General features: G+C 44.7%; 3 protein-coding genes across 4 annotated transcripts in view; 2 read left to right on the plus strand and 1 right to left on the minus strand.

Annotated features, from left to right (window-relative positions):
• The window catches only part of LTBP2 (latent transforming growth factor beta binding protein 2), a gene marked incomplete at its 5' end in the record, with an annotated part of 94,206 nt that extends 87,841 nt beyond the window's left edge, over nt 1-6,365 (plus strand). The window contains 5 exons of the mRNA XM_080679759.1: nt 21-158; nt 239-406; nt 719-1,000; nt 2,474-2,623; nt 3,089-6,365. Of these exons, the coding sequence (XP_080535885.1) occupies nt 21-158; nt 239-406; nt 719-1,000; nt 2,474-2,623; nt 3,089-3,234 (884 nt within the window). The 3' untranslated portion in view covers nt 3,235-6,365. The remainder of the gene's footprint in view (nt 1-20; nt 159-238; nt 407-718; nt 1,001-2,473; nt 2,624-3,088) is intronic.
• Nucleotides 6,366-9,821: 3,456 nt separating this feature from the next.
• Nucleotides 9,822-11,335, minus strand: ISCA2 (iron-sulfur cluster assembly 2). Of its 2 annotated transcripts, XM_080679877.1 has the most exons (4): nt 11,189-11,335; nt 10,845-10,947; nt 10,630-10,745; nt 9,822-10,163 (listed from the first exon to the last, which is right to left on the minus strand). In XM_080679877.1, the coding sequence occupies exons 1-4, from the start codon at nt 11,257-11,259 to the stop codon at nt 9,989-9,991; spliced, it is 465 nt and encodes a 154-aa protein (XP_080536003.1). In that variant the 5' UTR covers nt 11,260-11,335; the 3' UTR covers nt 9,822-9,988. The 2 variants fall into 2 exon arrangements, with proteins under 2 accessions (XP_080536003.1, XP_080536004.1); XM_080679878.1 differs by lacking the exon at nt 10,630-10,745 and having other exon boundaries at nt 11,189-11,285.
• Nucleotides 11,336-11,554: 219 nt separating this feature from the next.
• Nucleotides 11,555-20,871, plus strand: NPC2 (NPC intracellular cholesterol transporter 2). Its single transcript, XM_080679448.1, has 4 exons — nt 11,555-11,768; nt 15,527-15,634; nt 17,979-18,151; nt 20,151-20,871. The coding sequence occupies exons 1-4, from the start codon at nt 11,687-11,689 to the stop codon at nt 20,235-20,237; spliced, it is 450 nt and encodes a 149-aa protein (XP_080535574.1). The 5' UTR covers nt 11,555-11,686; the 3' UTR covers nt 20,238-20,871.
• Nucleotides 20,872-23,213: the final 2,342 nt, after the last annotated feature.

The following is a 23,213-nucleotide window of genomic DNA, read 5'->3' on the forward strand; positions in this document are numbered from 1 at the left end:
CCATCTTCCTGCCCCCACAGATCATGATGAGTGCCAGGACATGGCCTGTGAGAACGGCGAATGCGTGAACACGGAGGGCTCTTTCCACTGCTTCTGCAGCCCCCCTCTCACCCTGGACCTCAGCCAGCAGCGCTGCGTGAACAGCACCAGCGGCATGGGTCAGTGGGCCTGGGATGGCGGGGCCGCAGGGGGAGTGGACCTGGACTGGGGGCTCAAGAGCCTCTGTCTGTGCCACCAGAGGACCTACCTGACCATGACATCCACATGGACATCTGCTGGAAAAAAGTCACCAATTACGTGTGCAGCCAACCCCTGCACGGGCGCCGCACCACCTACACGGAATGCTGCTGCCAGGATGGCGAAGCCTGGAGCCAGCAGTGTGCTCTGTGCCCCCCCACGAGCTCTGGTAAGAGGGCAGCCTGTGCCTGCAGGGAGGGAGGGGAGACCCTGCAGAGCCAGCTGGGCAGCAGGGTGGAGAATGCCCTCGCCTTAGGAGGGGGATTTAGAAAGGAGTAGGGCAACCGGAGTAGTGGCCCTGTCTTCAGTCCCTGTTGTTTGGGGATAAAGTAGGGCAGGTGGTGGGGCACTGCCAGGAGCTCTCAGAGGGCACCGGTCCCAGCATGCCCCCTGTCCCCGGGGTAGTGAGCCAGGGGAGAGCACACCAGGCTGTCGCTACCAGGAGCCGGGCCCAGCTTCCTCTCTCCCTCCTCCCTGACAGAGGTCTATGCTCAGCTGTGCAACGTGGCCCGGATTGAAGCAGAGCGTGAGGCTGGGGTCCACTTCCGACCAGGCTATGAGTATGGCCCCGCGTCTGAGGACCTTCACTACAGCCTCTATGGCCCAGATGGGGCCCCCTTCTACAACTACCTGGGCCCTGAGGACGCCATCCCTGAGCCGCCCTTCCCCAACACAGCCAGCCACCCAGGAGACCATGTACCAGGCCTTGAGTCGCCCCTGCAGCCCTTAGAACTCCAGCCCCACTACGTGGCCAGCCACCCAGGTCTGTGTTATTGCAAAAATGGGGAAGAGGTGGGCACCAGAGTTGCTTCGCTTCCATCTCCTCCACCTGCTGATCATTGCCAGCAGGTGAGGAAAGGGAAGGGGGAAGGTGCTCCAAGACCCCTCACGGGGACAACTCAGGGGACAACTCTGCATGCCCAAGTTGGACCCTAACAACTCCCTCCGGTAAACTAGCACAGGAGACACAGAGGTACAGGACACCACTGTCCCAACCTCAAAAGCTTCCCAGCAGGAGGAAGTTGAGAGTGGGAGAAAGCGGGTAGAGAAAGCAGGTACACACCGTACTGTCCAATTTTCTCCCTCACCCTTAGGTATACAGAACAGCCTGCTCTACAAGTTCAAACTTGTGACCCAAAATGTTAACTCAGGATTTACAATCATTTCATTTATTTATTTTTATTTTATTTTATTTTTACGTTTTATGTTGATTTTAGAGAGAGGAAGGGAGAGGGATAGACAGAAACTTTGATGAGAGACATCGATTGGCTGTCTACTAGGGACCGAGCCCACAACCTGGGCCTGTGCCCTGACCAGAAATCGAACTGTGACCTCCTGGTTCATAGGGCGATGCTCAACCACTGAATCATACCAGCCCGGTGGGATTTACAATCACTTTTTTATTTTTTTTTTTATTGTATTGATTTCAGAGAGGAAGGGAGAAGGAGTGAGAGATAGAAACATCAACGATGAAAGAGAATCATTGATTGGCTGCTTCCTGCACGCCCCCTATTGGGAATCGAACCCGAAACCAGGCATGTGCCCTGACCGGGAACCGAACCTGTGACCTCCTGATTCATAGGTTGATGCTCAACCACTGAACCATGCTGGCCGGGCTACAATCACTTTAAAGGCCCACTGTGGTGATTTGGTTTGTAGGTGACAATGACCCCAGCACTCAGGACTCAGGATGGATTCTAATGAAGAAGTCAGGCCTGGCATCTGTCAGTGTACCTGCCCCAGGCACAGCCACCTTCCCAGACTGATTCAGACTGCAGTGAGATTAGGGATGGCGTCTTTTTCAGGGGTGGGGAGTTGCTTAGAGAGAGAAGTGGTTTAGGCAGACCTGGTAGTTTTGCTTTGTGTTGAGTAAGAGTAATCTACTTTTGCTGCCAATACCCTCCCAGCAGGAAAAAAAAAAGTGTTTTAACAAAATACCCTCCCACCAACCACAACAAAACCAAAACTATATAGATACCCACTGCTCAGGAGCCCTGGCGTTGTGAAAGCAATGAATCCCAACCTTCTTGGAGGCCTCATTTAAAGGTTCTACCCCACCTAAAATGACTCTTATTTTTAAAGAGCATTGTCTTTTGTTTTAGCATCTTTCTGTGAAAGTTTTATGACCCACCCCCACCCTCACCCCAGGAACTCAACAGGGGCCACTCTTTGTAGTGGAAAGTGAGGGTCAGGGGTTGGGTCCAGGCCTCAGCTCCCTTCTCTGACTTCCTACCAGAACACCAGGCTGGCTTTGAAGGGCTTCAGGCAGAGGAGTGTGGCATCCTGAACGGCTGTGAGAATGGCCGCTGTGTGCGTGTGCAGGAGGGCTACACCTGTGACTGCTTCGAGGGCTTCCGGCTGGACATGGCCCACATGGCCTGTGTGGGTAAGTTTAGCATCAGAGTGGCAATGCCCAGAAAGCAGACTGGCCCTGATGTCTCCATGTGGGAAAGTCAGACTGGCCCCTTGCTCACCTTAGGGATGCACAACTAAACCAGGGTCCATAAATCCACTGTGGCCCTCTAGTGAGGCTGCCCAGCGCCAGGTCGGGTGGTGAGAAAGCTCCAAAGGAAGGTTGCATGCAGTGTTTAGAAAGCTTTCCATCAAGGTGCCCAGACAGAAAAAAGGCAGGGACAAGAGTATGGTCACTCTCCTGGGCACAGTACGGGCTCACTACCACCTGCTTTTGTGTCCTTGCGTGGTTTAGTTTGGGGCAGTGACTTCAGCCTCTGGCTGCCGGATCTAAGATTGCCCTGCAGGGTGGGGGCCGGGATTGGTGTTCAGAGGGCTAGAAGCAACAGGCCAGAGGCCCTCGGGCTCCTGCCATCTCTCCTGCCTTCCTTCTCCTTAGATGTGAATGAGTGTGATGACTTGAACGGGCCTGCTGCACTCTGTGCCAATGGTCACTGCGAGAACACGGAGGGCTCCTACCGCTGCCACTGCTCCCCAGGTTATGTGGCCGAGGCAGGGCCCCCCCACTGCACGGCCAAGGAGTAGCAGTGAGGGGTCAGTGTCGGCAGCTACCTGGAAATGGGCCTCAGGCAGGGGCCTTGAGGGACGCTTTCCTAGCTGGGAAGATACCATGAAGTCATCGGGCAGGATGCCCTGCAGCCCCACTCCCAGCCAGCCTTGCCTGCTTTTCATCTCTGCCAGTTTAGGCTCGGGCTGTGAGTTTGTCACTGCCTCCATGCCACCATGCCCTTGCTTGGCTCAAACACCACCAAATGCTTTAATGCTTCAGCCACTGACCACGAGGCCCAGTCCGCCATCTGTCCTGGCCTTACTATGAGATGCTTACCAAAGGATGGTCCTCATTCTCCCCCTCAAGCTGTGCAAACGTGCAAGGTACTTTGGCCTTACACTGTACCTTTTCCAGCCATGATGCACATATCATCCTGATGACTGCAAAACTGGGTCAGAGGCTACATCTGTCTTAGGATGGTCCTTCAAAATCTATGGAGCACAAAAGGATTGGAGAAAGTTTGGAGAGTGACTCGAACGCCTCCTACCAAGAACCATCACTGTCACTTAGCTAGTCTGATCTGGACCAGATTTTGCCACATCATCTTATAGCTACTTCTGTGGCCCCTGGGAGGGGCAGAAGATCCCCTCATCTCAGAAAAGCAAGACTGATACTAGCTTGCTGAGTGTAAGAGACACAAATGAAGGGGAGCAAGAAGACTGAGAAAGCAAGAGGGAAATATTAAAAATATAGGGAATTGAGAAAAAGAAAAGGGGTGGGGAACCAGGGCTTCACACAAATCTAAAGAAAACATTCAGTTGCTTTGAGTAAATATTCAAAATGTACCCAGCGGTAGCTCCTTTGCACAAGAGCTGCCACAGACAGGGTGCCCGTCTCAGATCTGTATTAAATACATACTGCTCCTTACAGGAAACACATTTCTCCTGGGCTCTCCTTTTGTGGACACCAGTTTGATGTGCTAAAAGTAAAGAGGTCTATTTTCTAGCTTGTGGAATACAGCGTAGTCCTGTTTGGGGGGAAGCCATATTTCCTGTGTTGTTTCTCCTCTCTTCTCAAAAGCCTCTGCCCTCTCAACCTTCATAAAATGGCTGGCTGGCTTTCCTCTGAGTTTACAAGGAAAGACCCACTCCAACCTTGGCTAGCTGGGAATTTAGTTAGAATAAAGAAATGTACAACCGGGCACGTCTGTTTTTGTTTCACATGAAACCACATTTCTTTACCATGTTGGCCAAGTCTAAATATTAGCGAGGAGGCTGTGCCTACCTCTCGCCAGCTCTGCCAGAAGCCTGTGATTGGGTTCCAGTGGGAAAAGGTCCTTTACTCTTCTGAGACGAGAAAGCTCTGACTTTGTATTCCTCTAATGAACAGCAATGTAAATGAGCAAGGCTCCCTGTGCCTGGAGACATGGAAATGAATACTATTTTCTTAATTTAATCTGTCCTGTCCTACCTGCTGCTCTGATTGTCAGCCATCACATAATAACTTATTGAATGCTTGCTCTGTGCTAGGCAATGTTGAGTGCTATACCCAAATTTCATTTAATTATCTAACAATCCCATTTACTATTTTTATTCCCAACTTAGAAATGGAAATATTCTGACCTTCACTCAGAATAAAAGAAATGCAAGTTAAACTACCCTGAGACACTCTTGTCAGTTGGCAAGCATCTGGGGAAAGAGGCACTCACATACATAGCTGACAGAAGTATAAAGTGATACAACTTCTGAAAAGGATATGGAAATGTCTTTCAATATTGTAAAAGCATTTACTCTTTGAATCAGTAATTCCACTTCTAGGAATTTAATCTTCAGCTATTTTCTCACCAAATGTGAAATGACATATGTAAGAGGTTATGGTATAGCATTATTTGTAATAGCAAAATATTAGAAACAATTACTATTAATTGCTATGGAGCCCTAAAAAGTGGCTCTAAATGCCTTGATATGATATCCAAAATAGATGAAGGGGAAAAGGAGGGTTGTATAGCAAAGTGGAACACATGCTGCTATTTGTCTAAAGAAAGGGGAGAATTGGGTATTTGCTAACTCCATCTTACACCCCATATTTCAGAGAATGTCTCACCATTCCTCAGTATACCCTGCTGGCACTGTGCTTCCTTAAATGCTGTTCCCATTGCCCCTCCTCCTAACTCACCACACTGCTTGTCCTTCCAGAGATATTTCATGCATATACACACATTTCCATGTACTAAAAACACAAACAGCATGCTATGCATGCTGTCCTACACTTGCTTTTTTCACTTAATTGTTAAGTTTTCTCTCTTGGGCCACGACCAGCATGGCTAGAGAGCGGACGAGTCCTGAGTAGGGGCGGCTGGGGATTGAGAAAAGGAAAAAAAGAGACAGACACAAAGAATTTAAGTAAAGCTGGGACCAGGTGGGATGCTGCCCTCGGATGGAGAGACAGTGACCCAGAGCTAGTGCAGCGCATTTATTATATACAGCATGATACCAGGAAGTTTTACTAGAGTTTAAGACAAAGGAAATTATGTGAAATCATGGTTAAAGAACAAGCTACAATTCTTCATTCTTGTGACTTCTTTGTAATTGTCACTCCTGGCTAAGCCCGGATAATTGTGTCTGTTCCTGGCACCTGGCTGAACTTAGATAATGAAACCCACACCCTGGCGCCTGAGCTAAAGGTCAGGCTGACAACATACCTGCCTCTGGCAAGGTTTGTTTCCAGGCCGTGGCTCTGCCAACACCACTGGACTCAGCTGACAATCAGCTCATGCGCCTTCCCAGGCGCTCTCTACACTTAATACATACTTGCACATATGAGCTCTCTCATCCTGTTTAATAAGTGTATACTATTCCATTGAATGGATAAATCATAATTTATTTAGTCAGTCCCCTACTGGTGGACATTTCCATTGTTTTCTAACTTTTGCTATTAGAAATAATGCTATAATGGTTATTCTTATGCAAATCTTATTTCATATTATTTCTATGGGATTATATACCTGTGGGCTAAATTCTTAGAAACAATGGTAACTTGTGGGGAGGAATACAGTGTGGATGGGTACAGGATTGGAATACATTTTCATTGTATCCCCTTTTGTGTCTCTTGGAATTTTGTACCATATGTATTACCTATTCAAAAAAATAAAATATTTTTAAATACAGCTGCTGGCCATAGACTATTTAAATGTTTCATCTCTCTATATATTTACCTGACTATATTTTACAAATAAAGCCAGATAATAATTATTTCAAAACTTTTTTTAATTCACTTTTATTTTATTTTTGTTAATCCTCACCTGAGGATATTTTTCCATTGATTTTTTAGAGGAGTGGAAAGGACGGGGAAGAGACACAGAGAAACATTGATGTGAGAGAGACACAGAATGGTTGCCTCCCACATGCACCCCAACCAGGGCCAGGAATCGAGCATGCAACTGAGGTATATGCCCTTGACCGGAATCGAACCTGGGACCCTTCGGTCCGCAGGCTGACACTCTATCCACTGAGTTAAACCAGCTAGGGTTCAAAACTTCTTAAAGCAAACTTCCCTTAAGCAGTCCTGTGGTATTTCCAGAGAGAAATGGCAGAGGAATTTTTAAAAAGCAATAATTAATATCTATCCTAGATCCATAGAAAAGTAGAGTTGCCTGCTTGACACAAACATACAAAACCATAATGCTGCAGTGGACAGTGTTAGGCCCTGCCCGCTGAAGCTGTGTGATATCAGCTCAGGGCCAGAGTTTAAGGGAGAGCTATTCCATGACCATCAGTGCTGCCCACTTCTCTACACAGGATGGTCCTGCCAAATGTCAACCTTCCACTAGGATGCTTTATAACAAAAGGCCAAAAGAATAGTACTCAGTTCTCAGAAAAAAAAAAAAAGAGTATCTTCTATTATTTTCTCATAATCATAGAGAAACAGAGGGTGGGTGGGAAACCTATAGTTTTCAGACCACTAGTCACTATCAATCACATAACTAAAGCATCATGCCACAAGGTAAGATCTGGACATTGGCTAAGAGGCCCCCTCTTTGGAGCAACAACATAAAGCTATTCATAACATACAGCAGATCCAGGGCTCCCCTGCCTTTGGTTCCTGCACTACTATATTTGCTAAGGCAAAGGGTAGAGCATGATGCCTCAGGCATTCACTAGCCTGCATATATAGTTAAATAAAATCAAGTCTGCAACAAACAGGGCCTTGATAACCTCCCCTTGAAAGTAAAGGGAGGGAAAAAAAAAACAAAAAACCTACCTTCTGATGCTAAAAGAGTATCAAGTCTTCCTAAATGAACTGCAGTGAGCAAAATTTGTGAAACTATCTGCTGGCTTTTATGGCCTGCCAGGAAGAGGACATCTGGACAGAAAGTGCCTACAAAAGATCCTAAACCTGTTTTACATTGCTTACTGTTTATTCCCAACAAACTGCCCCTGCCCCATGCCCTGTGTTCTTAAAATTTCTGTCACTCACCTCCAATGGATACTTCTTGTTATTTGAGGTTCCCCCATAAAGCTTTCGGTGTGAAATAAGGTGATTTCTCCCAAATCCACTCTTTCTAAACACAAAATTCCAGTTTTCCCACTAACAGTAGGTACTTACATATAGGCATTCTAAGAGACCTTGTTCTGCCTAATAAACCACTATAATTCAATGGTTTATTTAGCTACTAACGCTATTATGCTTATGCTCACCATAAATTTTAAAATCACCAAATCAATAAGTAACCCACAAAAATATTCTGGAAGAATATTTCTAACACTTAAAATATAGCAAGATCTCTTTTTTGAAGGAGGATGAAAGGACTCAGACTGAGTTGAAAATCTTATTAGGCCAGGTACTGGCAGCAATTTTCAATGCCTTGGTAAAGTTACACACAGATGCTTCCACAGTACACTGGTTTCTGCCTCCTTCCATGAAAATCTGCTAAGAAATCTGCTCAGGTTTCTGAGTGTCCTCTTCTTTCCTCTTTGTACACATTGTCTACACATGATCGGTTTGTTTTCTCTAAGTCCTAGATTTTCCCATGTTAAATATGTAAGCATCTAAGTTTCTATCTCAGGTTCTTTGTCTCTAAAGTCTATATTTCCATTCTTTAATGGTAAATTCTTTTATTGAATGACCTTAATTCTAATTCAGTTTAGAAATGGTCCAATCCAGTCCAGAAATGCACATTTTTGCTATAACGAACTTTTACTAGTAGGCTTTGGAGGAAAAGGTGGGTTTAACCAATGATTCTTTCAGAATCAACTTGGGTCTAGTTTCCCAAGATTAGCATTTATAAATCATTTATCATGGGGTGGTATTTTTGTCTTTTTTTAGTTGTCAGCCCATGCAATGCTGGCTCCCCCAACAGACACATACCACAACAATTTCTAGCTCTGTAGCCTATATAAATGCTATACTCAAATAAGTACTTTAATTTTTTTTTAATCCTCACCCAAGGATATGTTTTTATTGATTTCTAGAGAGGAAGGGAGAGGGGGAGAGGGGGGGAGAAAGAGAGAGAAGAGAAGCATCGATTGGTTGCCTGACTGAACCCACACCCCAGATATATACCCTGACCAGGAATTGAACCCATTAACTTTTTGGTGTACGGGATAACGAACTACCCACCCAGGGCCCAAATAAGTACTTTAAAATTCATTGGAATTTGTGGCTTAAAATGCTTTTACTTCAGTAATCCTAAAATGAAGTTGCCAGGTTTAAGAAATAAATATACAGGATGCCGTTAAATTTAAATTTCAGATAAACAACAAAGAATTTTTAGTATGTCTCATACAATATTTGGGACACACTTATATTAAAAATTATTTTCTGTTCATTTGAAATTCAAATTTAACTGGGTATCCTGCATTTTATCTGGTAATTCAACCTAAAAGAAAATCCCTGAGTATCTATTATCTATTCCAACAAAGGGACCAGTTTCTGCTATGCGTGAGACCAGAGGCGTTTTACTCCATAAGGTAAATGAAGCAACATATCCTTAAAAGATTCAGTCACTAAATGATCACAGAATCTTGAAATGTCTGTAGGAATGTGGAGGCTATTTTTCAAGTGATTAAGGTATCAGTGGGAGTTGGGTTTGTTTTCTGAGTGATGGCTTTTGGTTTTGTGAATCTAAATTCTGAGTATGTAAGAGGGATAGAGGGGATAAATGGTGATGGAAAAAATAATATTTTAAAAATAAATAAAATAAAATAAAATAAAGAATTCTGAGTGTGATAAGAAAATCTAACTGCCCTAGCACATGGGAAGTGGAGCATGAGCTGCATAGAAAATAAGGATAAGTCAACATTCAGGAAGGGTGAGATGAAGATGAGAACATTTCATTTGCCTTTCTCATTGTCTCTGGCCTAGTAATGAGTGTTCACCCTATTTAATTTGTGACTCTGATTCAAAATACAAGTAAATAGGACTTGCTTTAAAATGAAGCTTTTATACATAGTTATACATATATGTACAAGCAGCTCTGCAGGCTAGACAAGTAACTCACATTCTGGAACCTTGGAAGTTCTACAAATTACACTGGGTTTCAACTAGTTATTAAACCTTAGGTAACAGCATCTAGAGCCTTGGCCTTAGAACTGTGCAGGAGAAATTAAGTCAAGAGTCAAGATTGCTTCACATTCTGAAAATAATAGTGGCAAAACACAACACTCCTGGATTGTGGGAAATAAAATTGTGGGAGGGACATGATTGGAAGGAAACCACTAAAATTCCACTAATTCCAGGTTCCTCAAATTGGTACCAATGGCAGCCACCTCTGGGTCACCTGTCATCTCATCAAAGCTTGACAGAGAAGGAAGAGCCACAGGAGCAGCCTTTCTCCGCTTGAGGATTGTTCAACACTTGAAACGAGCTTCGGATCAGCTCTTGGCAGAAGTCCACGTGGGCCCCTTTCACGAAGGCCAAGCTATCAGAGTCAACCACCACTCTTGCCCCACCCTGTTCAAATACCCTGGAAAAAAACAAAACAAACACACACAGAAGAAAAGCATTAATGACTATCATAAACACCAAAAACATGACACTCTGAGCCCTGATGTGAGAGGTGCGAATTCTCGGTTTTCTGAAACAGAGGAAGCATTCCTTATTGCCTCCAAAAGGTGCTGATTTTGAGGCAAAAAGATTTCAATGGAATGACTACTGGGAAATGTTTATAAATTTAGACCTGGCATCTAATCCAGCCTAACTCGTTATCAACTACCCTATGGACCCAGGAAGGCCAATTTTCCTCCTATAACTTGGTCCTTTTTAAACAAGACAGCACATCTTCACTTGTATCCCCCCAGTGTGGGAAGGGCGGTGTTAAGCATCTTGAGCAAACCTTTTACAATTGGAATAAAAGCGCACCTTAAACTAGACACACGGTTATCCCTCCCGCACACTCTGAGGATCCATCCACCCCTTCCCTTCCTCCTTGCCTGTCCTCAGGGTTGATCACTGTGTCCAGTGAAAATCTGTACTGGAATCCGGAGCATCCACCTCCCTCCACCTCCAGCCTGAGGAATTCTGCCCCTTGGGTGATTTCCAGGAGCCTCTGGAATGCAGGAAGAGGGGATCAGGAATGCCAGGCAACGGGCGTTAGAAGGGTGGGCCACGGGGAAGGCCCCAGTCCCGGCCCCGCCGCCCCTCTCACCTGGACGCAGCTGTTGGTGAGGTGAATCTGCCCTTCGCCAGCCTCGGGGCTGGAGGACGACGCTTCCCGAAGCGCCGGAGGTCGGGCGGACGCCGCGAAGAGCCTGCCACACGCAAGGGGGGACGATGAGCCCGCGAGCAGAGGGACACCTGGCGACCCCCACCTGGACAGCCTCCCGCCTAACCTGGCGACTCCCACTGCACTATCCTCACGACAAACCTGACGACCTCCAACTGGACAGCTTCGCGCCACACCCTCACCTCCCCCGAGGACCTTAGTTTCCGCTTAGTCCTGGAAGTCACAAAACCGAACACACTTCCCAAGTGTCCTTCTAGGCTTGGTACCTGCTCCTCCGCCAGGGGGTGACCGCTCTCAGGGCCGCCGCCGTTAGGGACAAGCCCCTGGCGGCCGCCATCTTCCTCAGCAAACCCCGCCCCTCGCGTCGCCCCAATCCCCTTCTCCTCCAGAGACTCGGAGGCGGAGCCCACAGAGACCCCCGCCTCCGAGCACGCCTATTGGGTGGTGCGAGAAGCGGAGAAATTTTATTGGCTAGGAGTGCTCCCAGTGCGAAAGCGAGAATACACCAACAAAGCCGAGAACTGAAGAGAGAGGCGGGGCGGAGATGTATCCTAGTCCGCTGGGCGGCCGAGCGGACAGTGTGGGCGGAGACCGACCGGAGCCTGGTCCCAGCAGCCGGGGGCGGGACGTGGGCGGGCCAAGGCCTTGTTTGCGGGTGCCGGGTCGCCTGATAGAGCTCCTCCCCCAGCCCGCCCCGGCAGGTTTATCTTGTGATTCCGGCGGCCGCTTCTTCCTTCCTTGCGCTTGGAAGTTCCTTAGCAGCAATGTGTTACTTGGCCGCCGCGTTCCTGCTCCTGGCGCTCGGCACCTCCGCCCTGGCAGAGCCGGTGCACTTCAAGGATTGCGGTGAGTCCCGGACCAGCTCTCGGCCGGAGCCTCCGCCAGAACCTCGCGCTGAGACCCGGGCTAGGTTGGGCGGGTCCCCGTAGGCGGCCAGGCTCAGCCTTGGACCCCGCTTGGAGTGGGTCGGTTCGGGTAGCGGAGAAGGTGCCGTCCTCGAGGAAACGCGACCACTCACAGCGTTGTCTCTGTCCTTGGAACGCGTGTGTGGGGTCCCTGGACGTCCCTGGAAATGGGTGGACCTCTTGCTGGAGTTTCCTAAAGTTTGTAGGGCAGACAGCTAAAGGTCCATAGACAGCGCGGCGGTGAGGGGAGGGGCGCAGAACTTCTATTTTTGCCTTGTATCTTGGATGACCTCTCCTTCCCCACTGTTTCGCTTTTCTCTTTTAACTTACCTTTTGCTGACAAGTCAAAGTCAGTTCTCCTTTTCATGATTAAGTCCGTTAGCGTTTCCTTTGCTATGGAATGTTGTCATTTCTTCCTACCTATAGAACTCGTGTTTCTGGTCACAGCGTGTGACACATAACCCCCTCTTGCCGCTGTGGTTGGCGTCTTGTTGGGAAATAAAAGGGGAGGGGTGTAGAAATTGTGAGTTCGTTCAGTCAAGTCTATAGAGTTAACTGCTCCTGCTGAACTTTTCTGAAGTGAAGAGGTATAATGATAAATGAAAGGCATGAAACTGATTTTATGAAATTTGTGAGCTGGAAGAAAACTTGGAGATCATATAGTCAGTCATTGAATTCCAGAGATGTTAGGAAACTTAACCAAAGTAACAGAGTAGAATGGGAACCAGCATAAGTTTGCTCCTTTATATCCAGTTCCCAAGTAACAGTACATACTCAATAAATATTTGTTGAAAAAGTAAATGAGGGGATACTCTTTCCACGATGTCATCAAAATTCATGTTGAAGCAAAAGCAAAGTTAGGGGCTAGGGGACAGATTGATTAAGGAATAAAGACTGCTGGCCTGTTATTACTTAACAAATGCTGTTCCACTGAACGAGGATACTAACACTTGAAAGGCAGGTTACTACCTTTCCCTCCATTAAATTTAGGGGCCAGTTTGGATGAAGACACTGTATTAACTCGTTCAACCCTCATAACCTGTTTTCTAGATGAGGAAACAGGCACATAGCGTACCTTGCCCAAGTTCTCACAACTAGTAAGCAGTAAGAAACTAGTGTGTGTTTTTGAGCCACTTTGGGTTTCAGTGGTAACCTCGGGGGAAAAAAAAGAAAATTAAATCCAAACATTGTTCTACTCCTTTGAAAAAAGCAGGTGTATACCTATGGCAAGAACTTCTTAAGGGAAGGAGGGTTTCCGTTACAGATTTTCAATTTACTTTTGAATTGGGAAATACAATGTAAAAACTTTAGTGCCCACATCAAAAGTTTTTTGAGTTCCACTGTATGCCTTCTTTTCCCTGGAGTGGCATCTCCTCAAGTGAGAAATAGAGCCAAGCAAACTAGTTTTGCAATTTTTGCAGTTAGGACTGCGGAGTTTGTTCTGTTGACATTGGAAGTGCAAGAACCTCTTGTCACCTGAAAAACTGGATGAAGGAGCTACGAGTATTATCCTTTACTCGGTTCCTTCTAGATCATGTGACCCAGCCTTGAAAGAAGCAGGCAGAAAAGCTAAATTCAGAAAGCTTTGGTATAAGCACTGATTTTCAATAGGTTGTTGATTAAAGTTCTGGATCTCCCCCCCACCCACCCACTTACCCCACCCCATCCATGGAGGTTATGACAGAGTGGAGCAGAGTGCTTAGAGAAGAGAATTCTTGAGTGTAGAGTTTGAGAACTTGGCCATGATGGAGAAGCAAGCTGGGGATGAGGTACTTACAGACTAGCTGGAGCAGTGTTGGTCGGTATGAGACTGTTACACCCAAGAGCAGACTCAGGCTGAGAAAGCAGAGGCCATCCACCTGAGCTTCTCAATTCATATCCTACAGGACGGCGCTAACCTGGTGACTACAAAGCAAATATCGTGCTCTCAGCCTTCAGTTTGCTCTCTGTCTTCATGCATTCTACTTTAGAGACAGAGTCTGTTCTATCACCTGGATCCATAATTTCTACCCACAAAGTATATGAGATGAGAGGCCCACCTTGTGTGGCAAAAGGGAACGTGCTAATCCACCCAGGAGCAGCTATTCTAGATTAAATTTATGGACTGAATCCTGGTATGATTATAATAATTAGTAAACAGTTATCCAGTAGCCCCCCTTTACCCATGGGAAATATGTTTTAAGACCCCCAGTGGATTTCTGACACCGTGGATAGCACCAAACCCTATGCAAGGTGGGAAAAACTAGGTTTACAGGTGTTCATATAGGAAACAATACAATAATTAATAAATAGTAATACAAGAATAAACTCTGTGTTTTGTGTACCTACAACTGTAAACCTACTTTTGTCCCCCCCCCCCCCGTATATACCATGTTTTTTCCTATACATACTAGTACATACCTTTTCACATAAAGGAAGCACTATACAGCTTCTCTTAGGCATATATGAATATATGAATTGCCAGCATCACTACTCTTGTCCTTTGGGGACCATCTCATTATTAAGTAAAGTGAGGGTGACTTGAACACAAGCACTGTAATACGGGGACAGTCAGATGCTAAGTGCCTTGCTGAACAAAGGGGTGAGTAATGTCCTGGATGAGACATGCTATTCTCAATTTAAAACTTATGAGTTGTTTATTTCTGGAATTTTCCACTCAATCTTTTTGGACCACAATTAACCATGAGTAACTGAAACCGCAGAAAGAGAACCGTGGATAAAGGGAACATACTGCATAGCATGACTATGTTCCAAACACTTATCTCAGAGCCACATGTGTGTTAGCTCACCTACTCTATGAGGTAGGTGCTCTTACTATCCCCAGAGAGGTTCGGTATCTTGCCTTGAGGTTGCAAGGTAAGTAATGGGCCATTGTTGAGATTAGTAAGATTTCAAACCCAGGCATCAGGTCTCAGAGCCTACCTCTCCACAGTGGTGGCTGAATTGTAGAGCTTACCCTTACCGGTTACAGGCAATGTTAACAGGCAGTTCACTTGCATTCTCTCCCACTCAGCTGTCCAGTGTTGGGGCCTGAGTGAGAAGACAGGATTTTTAATGATTTGTACCTAACCTTTTCTGATCAAGCATTTACTGTGAACAAACAGCACTTTTGTCCTTTTTTAGACTGAATTTTTTTTAAAGGACACATACCTTGCCCCCAAAATACTTATTTTGAAGAACACAGGTTTCCAAAGTAGAGTGTGCACATCTGTATATTGCAGATGAATGCTTAAAAGTTGTTCTTATTGGTGGGCGTATACAAAGCTTGGAGACCACTAATTTGGAGAGATACCAGTACTGGTTTGAAAGATGGTGAGGGAGGGCAGTTTGGAAGCAGCCAGTGTCAAGATTCCAAATGGAAGCAGTAATGCTGGGACTTGAGCCATCACTTGTATGATATGTGCGCTGCTTTAAAATCCTATGCGGGGTTGGGCTGCGGGGGAGGGGGAGGGAGCGTGATTTTTCATGGTATAGACCTCCCAGGTTACAGAGCAGTGGAGTGGCTACTGGTATATAAACTTAATAATTTCCTCAATTCCCCTTCATGCATCAAATATGAGCAGTTCCCTAGAGATCACTGGTGGTCAAAGGAGAAAGAGCTCATCCTAACTGGGAGAATAGAGCATCTTCACATTAGGTAGGGACAGCCCATGTGCTTTATTTTTTCTCCTTTTTCAACTCCTTTTTCTTCTTTTGCAGGTTCCGGGGTTGGAGTTATAAAGGAAGTGAATGTGATCCCATGCCCCATTCAGCCCTGCCATCTGCAGAAAGGACAGTCTTACGCTGTCAATGTCACCTTCACCAGTAGTGAGTAAACGTGGCTCTTACCTTCAACTTCATCTTAAACATAACATCAGTCTCAAGTACTAGAAGGAGCATGGGAATGTGGGGGAGGGGAATTGCAGTCAAGAATTCTGTGATGCCATGCCGGGGCTGACCGGCAGACCCTGAACGATGTACGAATGATTACTCCAACACACGTTTCTGTGAAAGAGAGGGCTAAGGCACTACTTGGCTATCACCACCGAGTAGCCCTGTTCGCCTGCCTCCTTAGGCTTTTATTGTCATAACAGCTTGAACTAAAATCAACCTCTAGATACAGTCAGCAGATAAGTGTCCTTGAGAAAGTACATGCTTCTATAAGGTTGGGTCTTTAAAATCTAAACATAGAGATTCTAGCAACACACCCCGGGGGATCGGACTTGTTTGGAAAGTCAAGGTAGGGGCTGCCGCCTTTGGCAAGGTCCCCTCAGAGGCCCTCAACCTTTTAGAGAATCCTCCTTACAGACATTCCAACCAAGACCTGTGCTTCCCCACACTGTGACCCCCTTCCAGCCTGTGTATAGCTAGGATTCGCTATATCCTTAGACATCCTTCTCATACGGGGTTCCCATATGCCTGTTTCCCAAAGTCCAGACTCCCTCAAAGCAAAGAGATTTCCATGTGTTCACAGGTGAGAGAAGACAGCTTGGCTCTCTTTGCCCTATTTTGGATCATATTGCGCAGTAGGCTTTTATGGAAATGTCAGTTCTGTTCAGCTACAGGCTGCAGAGTATTAGTACAGACCCCAATTCTGTAGACTTTGGAACTCCTCCAAATGTTATTTTAAGCAATATACCTTTTAGCTATTAAGTGTTCTGCCTCAAAATACAAGAGTAATTAATACTTAGGTTTAGGGAACTCACTGAAGCAATCAAGAAATCTGAGAAATTGCTTCAACTTGAAGAAATATTGGAACCTGTTGCTTTCTGATACCACATTCATCATCTTCAGATTTCCAGGAATCTAGATAACTGCATAATCTTTATTTCTAGAAAGGTATCTACCTTGAATCCTTCTTTTATTTTGTATCCTTTGGAATTAGATTAGACAGTCTGATAAGAAATATTAAAACACACTTTCCCGTTGCCCTGAAGACTGGAGAATGGGTCTTCCTGGCTGAGCTGAAAGAGCAGACCAGAGCAGACTGGCAGGAAGCAGAGCAAAACAGATCCTGGAGGGGCAGAGCAGAGCTGTCTAGCCAGAGAGGGCCTGGCCCCAGCGCTGCCTCACAGCCGTGCTGTATCCCAATTGAGCTGTTTTTCACTGAAAAAAGTTTCCTTCTTCACTGCACATATCCCACACTCCAAATAAATCTCAAAGTTCCTGTCATCTCTTATTCTAAGCCTAAAGACATCTCTAAATACTAGAATTATTTTCTTTCCTGGCCTCTCTATTGTTCCAGTTTTAAAAAAAAGTGACTTCTAAACAAAAGTAGTCACCAACCCAGACAGAAAGAAAGAAACATTCCATCGCTTCACTGCCTTTTGGCTAAGATCAAGTGTAGTACCTGTTCTTACCAGTTTAAAATCTGATACGTCCTCTACCTGGTGTTACAGCACCTCTGGAAACGGTACACACACACAAAAAACAGAGCAAATACTCCAGATCTCCGAATAACCTAACAGCTCATAATTCTGGTTGCCCTCATTTTATTATATTTATTCTTCCTGCCCATCTTTTCATGTGGAGGGTAGAACTTAGCAAGAAATGCACCTCTTTCTAATCTTATCCAGTTTCTAAAGGGTCACCTCGTTTTCTACTGCTACAGTCAATGGTATGTATATAGATTCTGTATTCCTTCTTTCTACATTGCCTCCTATTTTATTCTTAATTTCTAATGGAATCCTTTGTGTGGGAGTATTTGAGAATTCAGAGACCAGTCTCCTAAAATTCTTTAGGATACATAATCCTCTTTGACAGAAGCTGATGGAAATAGTAAATAGCAAGTTAACAGCCAAAAATCAGTTACTTTGTTGAATGCGATTATTTATCCAAGTAGCTCTGATTCTCCTGAGAAACTGTGAAAGGCAGTGAGGAGCAAGGTGGGGTTAAGAGCAAAGAAAACAATTTGCTCTGAGACCCCTTTTTTTTTTTTTTTTTGCATAATTCAGTAATTTTTCAAGTTTTGCAGTGAATGCCTGCTCTGCATTCACAGAGGTACAAAGCATAACTACAAAGAGAAATAGACCCTAGGAATGAAGAGCTACAAATGTTATGATTTGCTATCATAACAATGCTGTTGCTTGAGAATATATCTGAATTTTTATTTAGAGTTTGGAAATAGGCTGTTTCCATCACTATTCTCTCTCTCTTTTTTTTTTTCTCTTAGGTACTCAGTCTCAAGGGAGCAAAGCCGTGGTGCATGGCATTGTGATGGGCGTCCCAATTGCCTTTGCCATCCCTGAGCCTGATGGTTGTAAGAGTGGAGTCACCTGCCCCATCGAAAAAAACAAGACTTACAGCTACATGGCTAAACTGCCAGTGAAGAGTGCGTACCCCTCAGTAAGTGACCTTGTTGTTGAGGACACTGGAGATCTTGTGACTAAATTAGATGTCTGAGGAGGGGGCGCAGGAAGAAAAGAGTGGAGTTGAGTCCTTCTACTCTGTGAAGGAAAGGTGCCTGAGGGAAGGAGATAAGTTAGTGTTAGGAATCACGAAGCGCACAGATATTTTTTAGTGCCCCTTGTTCTTTGTCTATAGTCTAATGGATAGCCATTTTTATAAACAATATTTCACTGGACCATCTTTTGTAGAGATGATATTATCCCTTTTTTACAGATGAAGAAATTTGAGCTTCCAGTATTATGCAATATGAACAGAGTCCACTCTGCAAAGAAATATTACAGCCTAGACTTAGAGCCAAATCTTGTGATTTCAAAACCTGTAAAGTGTCAAAAGATTTTAGCCAGATATCAAGTAATTCAAAATTTCAAGTTGTCATAGCATTATCATCAGAAAATCCTGGTTTCTCCATTAATCTGTTAACAAGAGAGAAGTAGCTTGTTAGGTCCATAGCAGAGAAGTAGCTTTTTCCACTCTTCTTTCTCCCCTCCACACCCCTCCAACCTCTAACTACCTTCACCTCTGACTCCCCTGCTATGCCTACTTTTTCTTCTACCAAACATTTATAAGATAGAGCCTGTTGCCATGGGCCTGTATTAAAAATACGAATCTTGATAAGAATGGAGGAAGTAAAGGGATTACTTTTTTTCAATCAAAGAGAACCCAGGAGCAATCTGGCCATTTATTTTCTAGAAATGGCAAGTAATTAAAGAACATCCTAAAAAGTCTCTAATGTAGGGAGTCTATGTGTAAGGGATGTCAGAGAAGGTTAGGGACAGGTTTATAGATTAATATGCAAAGTAGCCTAATAATCGTGGGCGTTTCGGAGCCTCAGTTATTTATACAGAATATCTAGTTAGGGCCTGATACATAGTAGGCACTTTCTATGTGGTAGTTATTAAATGAATTAAATTTATTTGAAAAACAGCTTAAACTTAAACTATGTTAATGTAAGCACTAAGGGAAACAGTAGTTAATGTGTACTTGTTCTTGAAAAACTTACATAACAAAGTTAGAGAAACCTGGGTATCACTATCATTCAAATGTTGTGTTGTAAAGAAGCAGTTGAGTACAAGAGAGGTAAAAACAGGAAAGCTAATGTCCACATAAGAAAGGACTGGCTAAGTGTCAGTAATTTATTAAGAACTTAAAAAAAAACAACTAGAAGGGACAGCTTATAGTATAACAGGTCAAGGCAGAGATCTCTAATGAGATATAAAATGAAAGTACGGTTTAAGCCCTGGCCGTTGTGGCTCTTTTGGTTGGAGCTTCATCCTGTACACCGAAAGGTCTCGGGTTCAATCCCCAGTCAGGGTACGTGTGGGAGACAACCGATCAGTATTTCTCTCACACATCTCTCTCTCTCTCTCTCTCTCTCTCTCTCTCTCTTTCTTTCTCTCTCTCTCCCTCCCTCCCTCTCCCCCTTTTTCTCTAAAATCAATTTTTTTTAAAGCAGTTTAGAGAATTTAACTGAAACTATATGCTACAAGTGTTGTCGTTCCTGAAATTATTCATATGGCAGTAAACTTCTTTGGACATCCTTTCTGCTTTGATAGTTTCATTTCCAATGAACAAGTAAATTTCCTTATACTTAACAATCTCTGCTCTTCATGGTTACAGTTGGAAAAAGCTGAATCAGAATGCCAAATACAAGAGAAATTGTCTAAGTGTAAAATTATTTTTTATGTAAACCTTCATTTATGGAAAAAATGCTTTAGAAATTATATTTGATAAGTTAACTAGGTTATTATTCTAAAGTTTAAATACACAGGCTGTGTCTACTTCCCTAGCAGCTTTTCTGATGCCATGATTTAAGAAAAAATGCATGAGGAATTGGGCAGTTTATTACACTGTACTCCTGGGATTCATAGTTAAACCAATGCTGGATTGAGATGAGATCCTAGTTTCATTTTTCCCAATTCTTTTTCTCTCTCTCCAGATAAAACTGGTGGTGAAGTGGGAACTTCGGGATGACAAAGACCAGTGTCTCTTCTGCTGGGAAATCCCAGTACAGCTTGAAAACTAGAGCTAGTCGATGCCAGTATGTCCGTCTGGGGATGAGAGCATGAGTGGAGGGAGGGGAAGAGGAACCCAGTCTAATCTAAGTCAGTGCCAAAAGAGGAAAGGAATTTCTAAACTACTGTTTATGCCTCTCAACCTCCAACTGCAGCTCAGACCCTGTTTCCGGAGAGCTTAGAACTGCTGCCCTGGTAATACCTTTTGTAAAAGGGCTGAAGGAGAGAAGAGAATGTGTAGGGATTGATTTAATTGTCTTCAGTGTTTTATGCTGTTGGAATAAGGAGGGTCCAGCCGAATGAGGTTGCTTAGGGATATTAGATAACCTGCCCTGGGGTTATTGGCCCTTGTAGTGGAGGACAGGTTCCAAACCACATTCCTCTAGCTGGGGTGTTACATCTCCAAGTGCCTCATTGAGTTCAGTGCATCATTGAGTCAGCAACAAGCCTGCTGACTCTTGACAGCGCCTCCAGCTCCACTGCCTCAACAATAATGACTTGGTCTCCAGTGGCATCCCGCGTGTCAGCCGAAGGGAAGGTGGTATGCGACAGAAACTCAACTCTGGGTGGCTGGTTCTCCGTGGTTATCTCATCTCTCCTTTTCTGTCTTAGGTGGTTTTCATTAAATTCAACACTTGGTTAGCAGATGTTTGGTTTTTGGTGTGGTATTTTTTTGGACATTAATTTGACTTCTTTATGCACCTGGAAATGTCCCTTGGAATAAATAAAAACTTGGCAGTCTTCTGCATTTGTGCTTAGGTCACCCGCTTCCTTCAGAGTATTTCCCCCAGACCCATGGAAGGTGGATACCCCGTCCCGTGGCCCCAGAGAGCAGTAAGGACACAGCTCTCAGAAACTGCCATTTGCCCCCTTCTTGCCCAGTTGGACCTCACCTGTCTCCTAGTATTTTATAGGAAATGACCTTGTTCTGCTTTATTTGCATAATCTTATACCACCAAATGTGCTTGAAATAAGCAGTGAAAGCCAACATCACCTAGTTGAATAATAACATCTGAAAGGTCGAGGGAACTGAACTGAAGCCGGAGGGGGTGGTGAGGAGTTTGGTTGCAAGTTGGCGTGAAGCATAGTTGTCTTTTGGGAGCGTTCTTCCACAAGGCAAGCCTAGAAGCTTAAAAATGACATGTGAAGTTGCAAGTAATGGCTACATTAATTAAATCTTGTTATTTCCTGCTTTTGAAATACAAGTGTAATCATGGGGCATGAATTTTGCTGCCTGTTTTAATCAGTGTACTACCAGTCAGCTTGTAGCTGTCACAGGGAGCACCTGCTAGTCACAAGTGAGTTGGGTAATGTGGACCTTGAAAGGCTTACCTGTTTGTGGTTAGGGTGTTTGTACAGCAAATAAGTCGTTTGGTCCAGTTCTTTTCATCCCACTAATTTCACTTGGATTTCTTTGGCTGGTGAGTTTCCCAGGAAAGCCACCAGGGGACAGCCAGGGATCGGGAATAAAGTTATCAACAGCCAAGATATTCTAGTTAATTCCCGGAGCCGTTCAACCACTGTACTCTGTGGCTAAGACCTTTTGTGTATCCCATCACATTGTGACCGGAGGGACAGCCCACTCTGCCTTCCCATGATGAGCCCTAGGTATATCAGACTTGTAAGAATTCCAAAGGGATTCTGTGGTCACTGGCTTCAGACTGCCAGTAGCTGGATCCTGGCTTCACCAATTAATAAAACTACCAGTGCGATCTTTATAAATCCCTATGCTCTCCAGTGCTTCAGTCTCTTACCTGTTAAATAGGGATAATTACAATAGGGCTCTGAGGATTAAATGAGATGATGCATGTAAAACATTTAGAATGACCCCTGGCGCATAGCACAGACTCAGTATATGTTAGCAGTTACTCTGGGAGACAGGCATTGTTCTTCACCTAGAAACATCAGGAATGTCAAATTCAGTCTGATGTGTGGTATGTCACCTTGGAAAGATGACGCTGTCCTCTGTGCACGGAACTTAGTGAGGTGCCCAGGAAAGCTCAGTTCTCGTGAGTGTCTGCTCTCTCCCTATCCCCAGAAGACTCTTCATGTCATTGAGCTCCTCTGAGGCGAAAGGCTACCCGCCCTGCACTTCATACTCCCACCTTCATGTGGGACACGACAGGAGAAAAGCAGTTTCGCTAACCTGTACCCTTCAGTCAGAGCAGAAGGGTAACACAACAGGGTACACCTGCTTACCGGCCAATGTGAGGCCACGTGGATCCTGCAGCAGTGAGCTAGTTAGGGCTCCTGCGGGGGGATTAGTTTGAAAGGTCATCTTCAGTACAGATGGTTCACAGGTGCCCCTGGAGTCATTAAAACATTGAGAAGCACTGAATCTTAGGCTGTATAAAAAAGGTCATGTTCTTACCAACGACAGTCTCATACTTTTCTTGTCCACTGAGCAAGCCATGGAGGCTTAGACACATCTCTCTTGTATGAATTCCAGACTCTGATCATTAAAATAATAATAATAAATGAGAGGCACCCCTGCTTACGGAGCAAAGGGAACACAATACCTAGTATCCCCAGTTTGGTGGAGTGCTAGGCGGAAGGCCTGGCATTTAGTCACTCAGGCAAATAAAAAGCAAGAAGCATGAAGTAATTTCCAGTCCGTGGTTTTGAAATCTCAGTTGACTTCTTAAAGGAAACAAATTCATCTTAATGATACTTTGCAAAGGTTGATAAAACAGTCCGTTCTCTGAGAACACCCACAATATAGGGAGGGTGGCTTGACACAGGTGAGGTTCAGGCTAAGGGAAGATGATCTGGAAATAGCCATTCACATCAGATAATCCAAAAAGCAAATGTTGCTTAAGTGACGGTTGGTTATGAGGACAGGGTTGTGGTACATAGGAAGAGACTGACACAGAGGAAAGCGTTATGTGTGAGAAATGTCACCATCGTAATAGTCATCTTAAACAAGTGTTTTTCCCAAGGGCCCTTTGGAGAAAACACAGAACAGGAACTAGGGTTTGGAGTATTTA

This window comes from Plecotus auritus (genome assembly GCF_963455305.1).
Source record: "Plecotus auritus genome assembly, chromosome: 1".
Lineage (NCBI taxonomy): Eukaryota > Metazoa > Chordata > Mammalia > Chiroptera > Vespertilionidae > Plecotus > Plecotus auritus.

Excerpts from the sequence above, each read along its gene's own strand:
- ISCA2 (XM_080679877.1), bottom strand. The coding sequence starts at position 11,259 with ATGGCGGCCGCCAGGGGCTTGTCCCTAACGGCGGCGGCCCTGAGAGCG. Across the intron at positions 10,948-11,188 it reads ACCCCCTGGCGGAGGAGCAG|GCTCTTCGCGGCGTCCGCCC; the intron begins GTACCAAGCCTA and ends TGCGTGTGGCAG. Across the intron at positions 10,746-10,844 it reads TCACCAACAGCTGCGTCCAG|AGGCTCCTGGAAATCACCCA; the intron begins GTGAGAGGGGCG and ends CCTGCATTCCAG.
- NPC2 (XM_080679448.1), top strand. The coding sequence starts at position 11,687 with ATGTGTTACTTGGCCGCCGCGTTCCTGCTCCTGGCGCTCGGCACCTCC. Across the intron at positions 11,769-15,526 it reads GGTGCACTTCAAGGATTGCG|GTTCCGGGGTTGGAGTTATA; the intron begins GTGAGTCCCGGA and ends CTTCTTTTGCAG. Across the intron at positions 18,152-20,150 it reads TGAAGAGTGCGTACCCCTCA|ATAAAACTGGTGGTGAAGTG; the intron begins GTAAGTGACCTT and ends CTCTCTCTCCAG.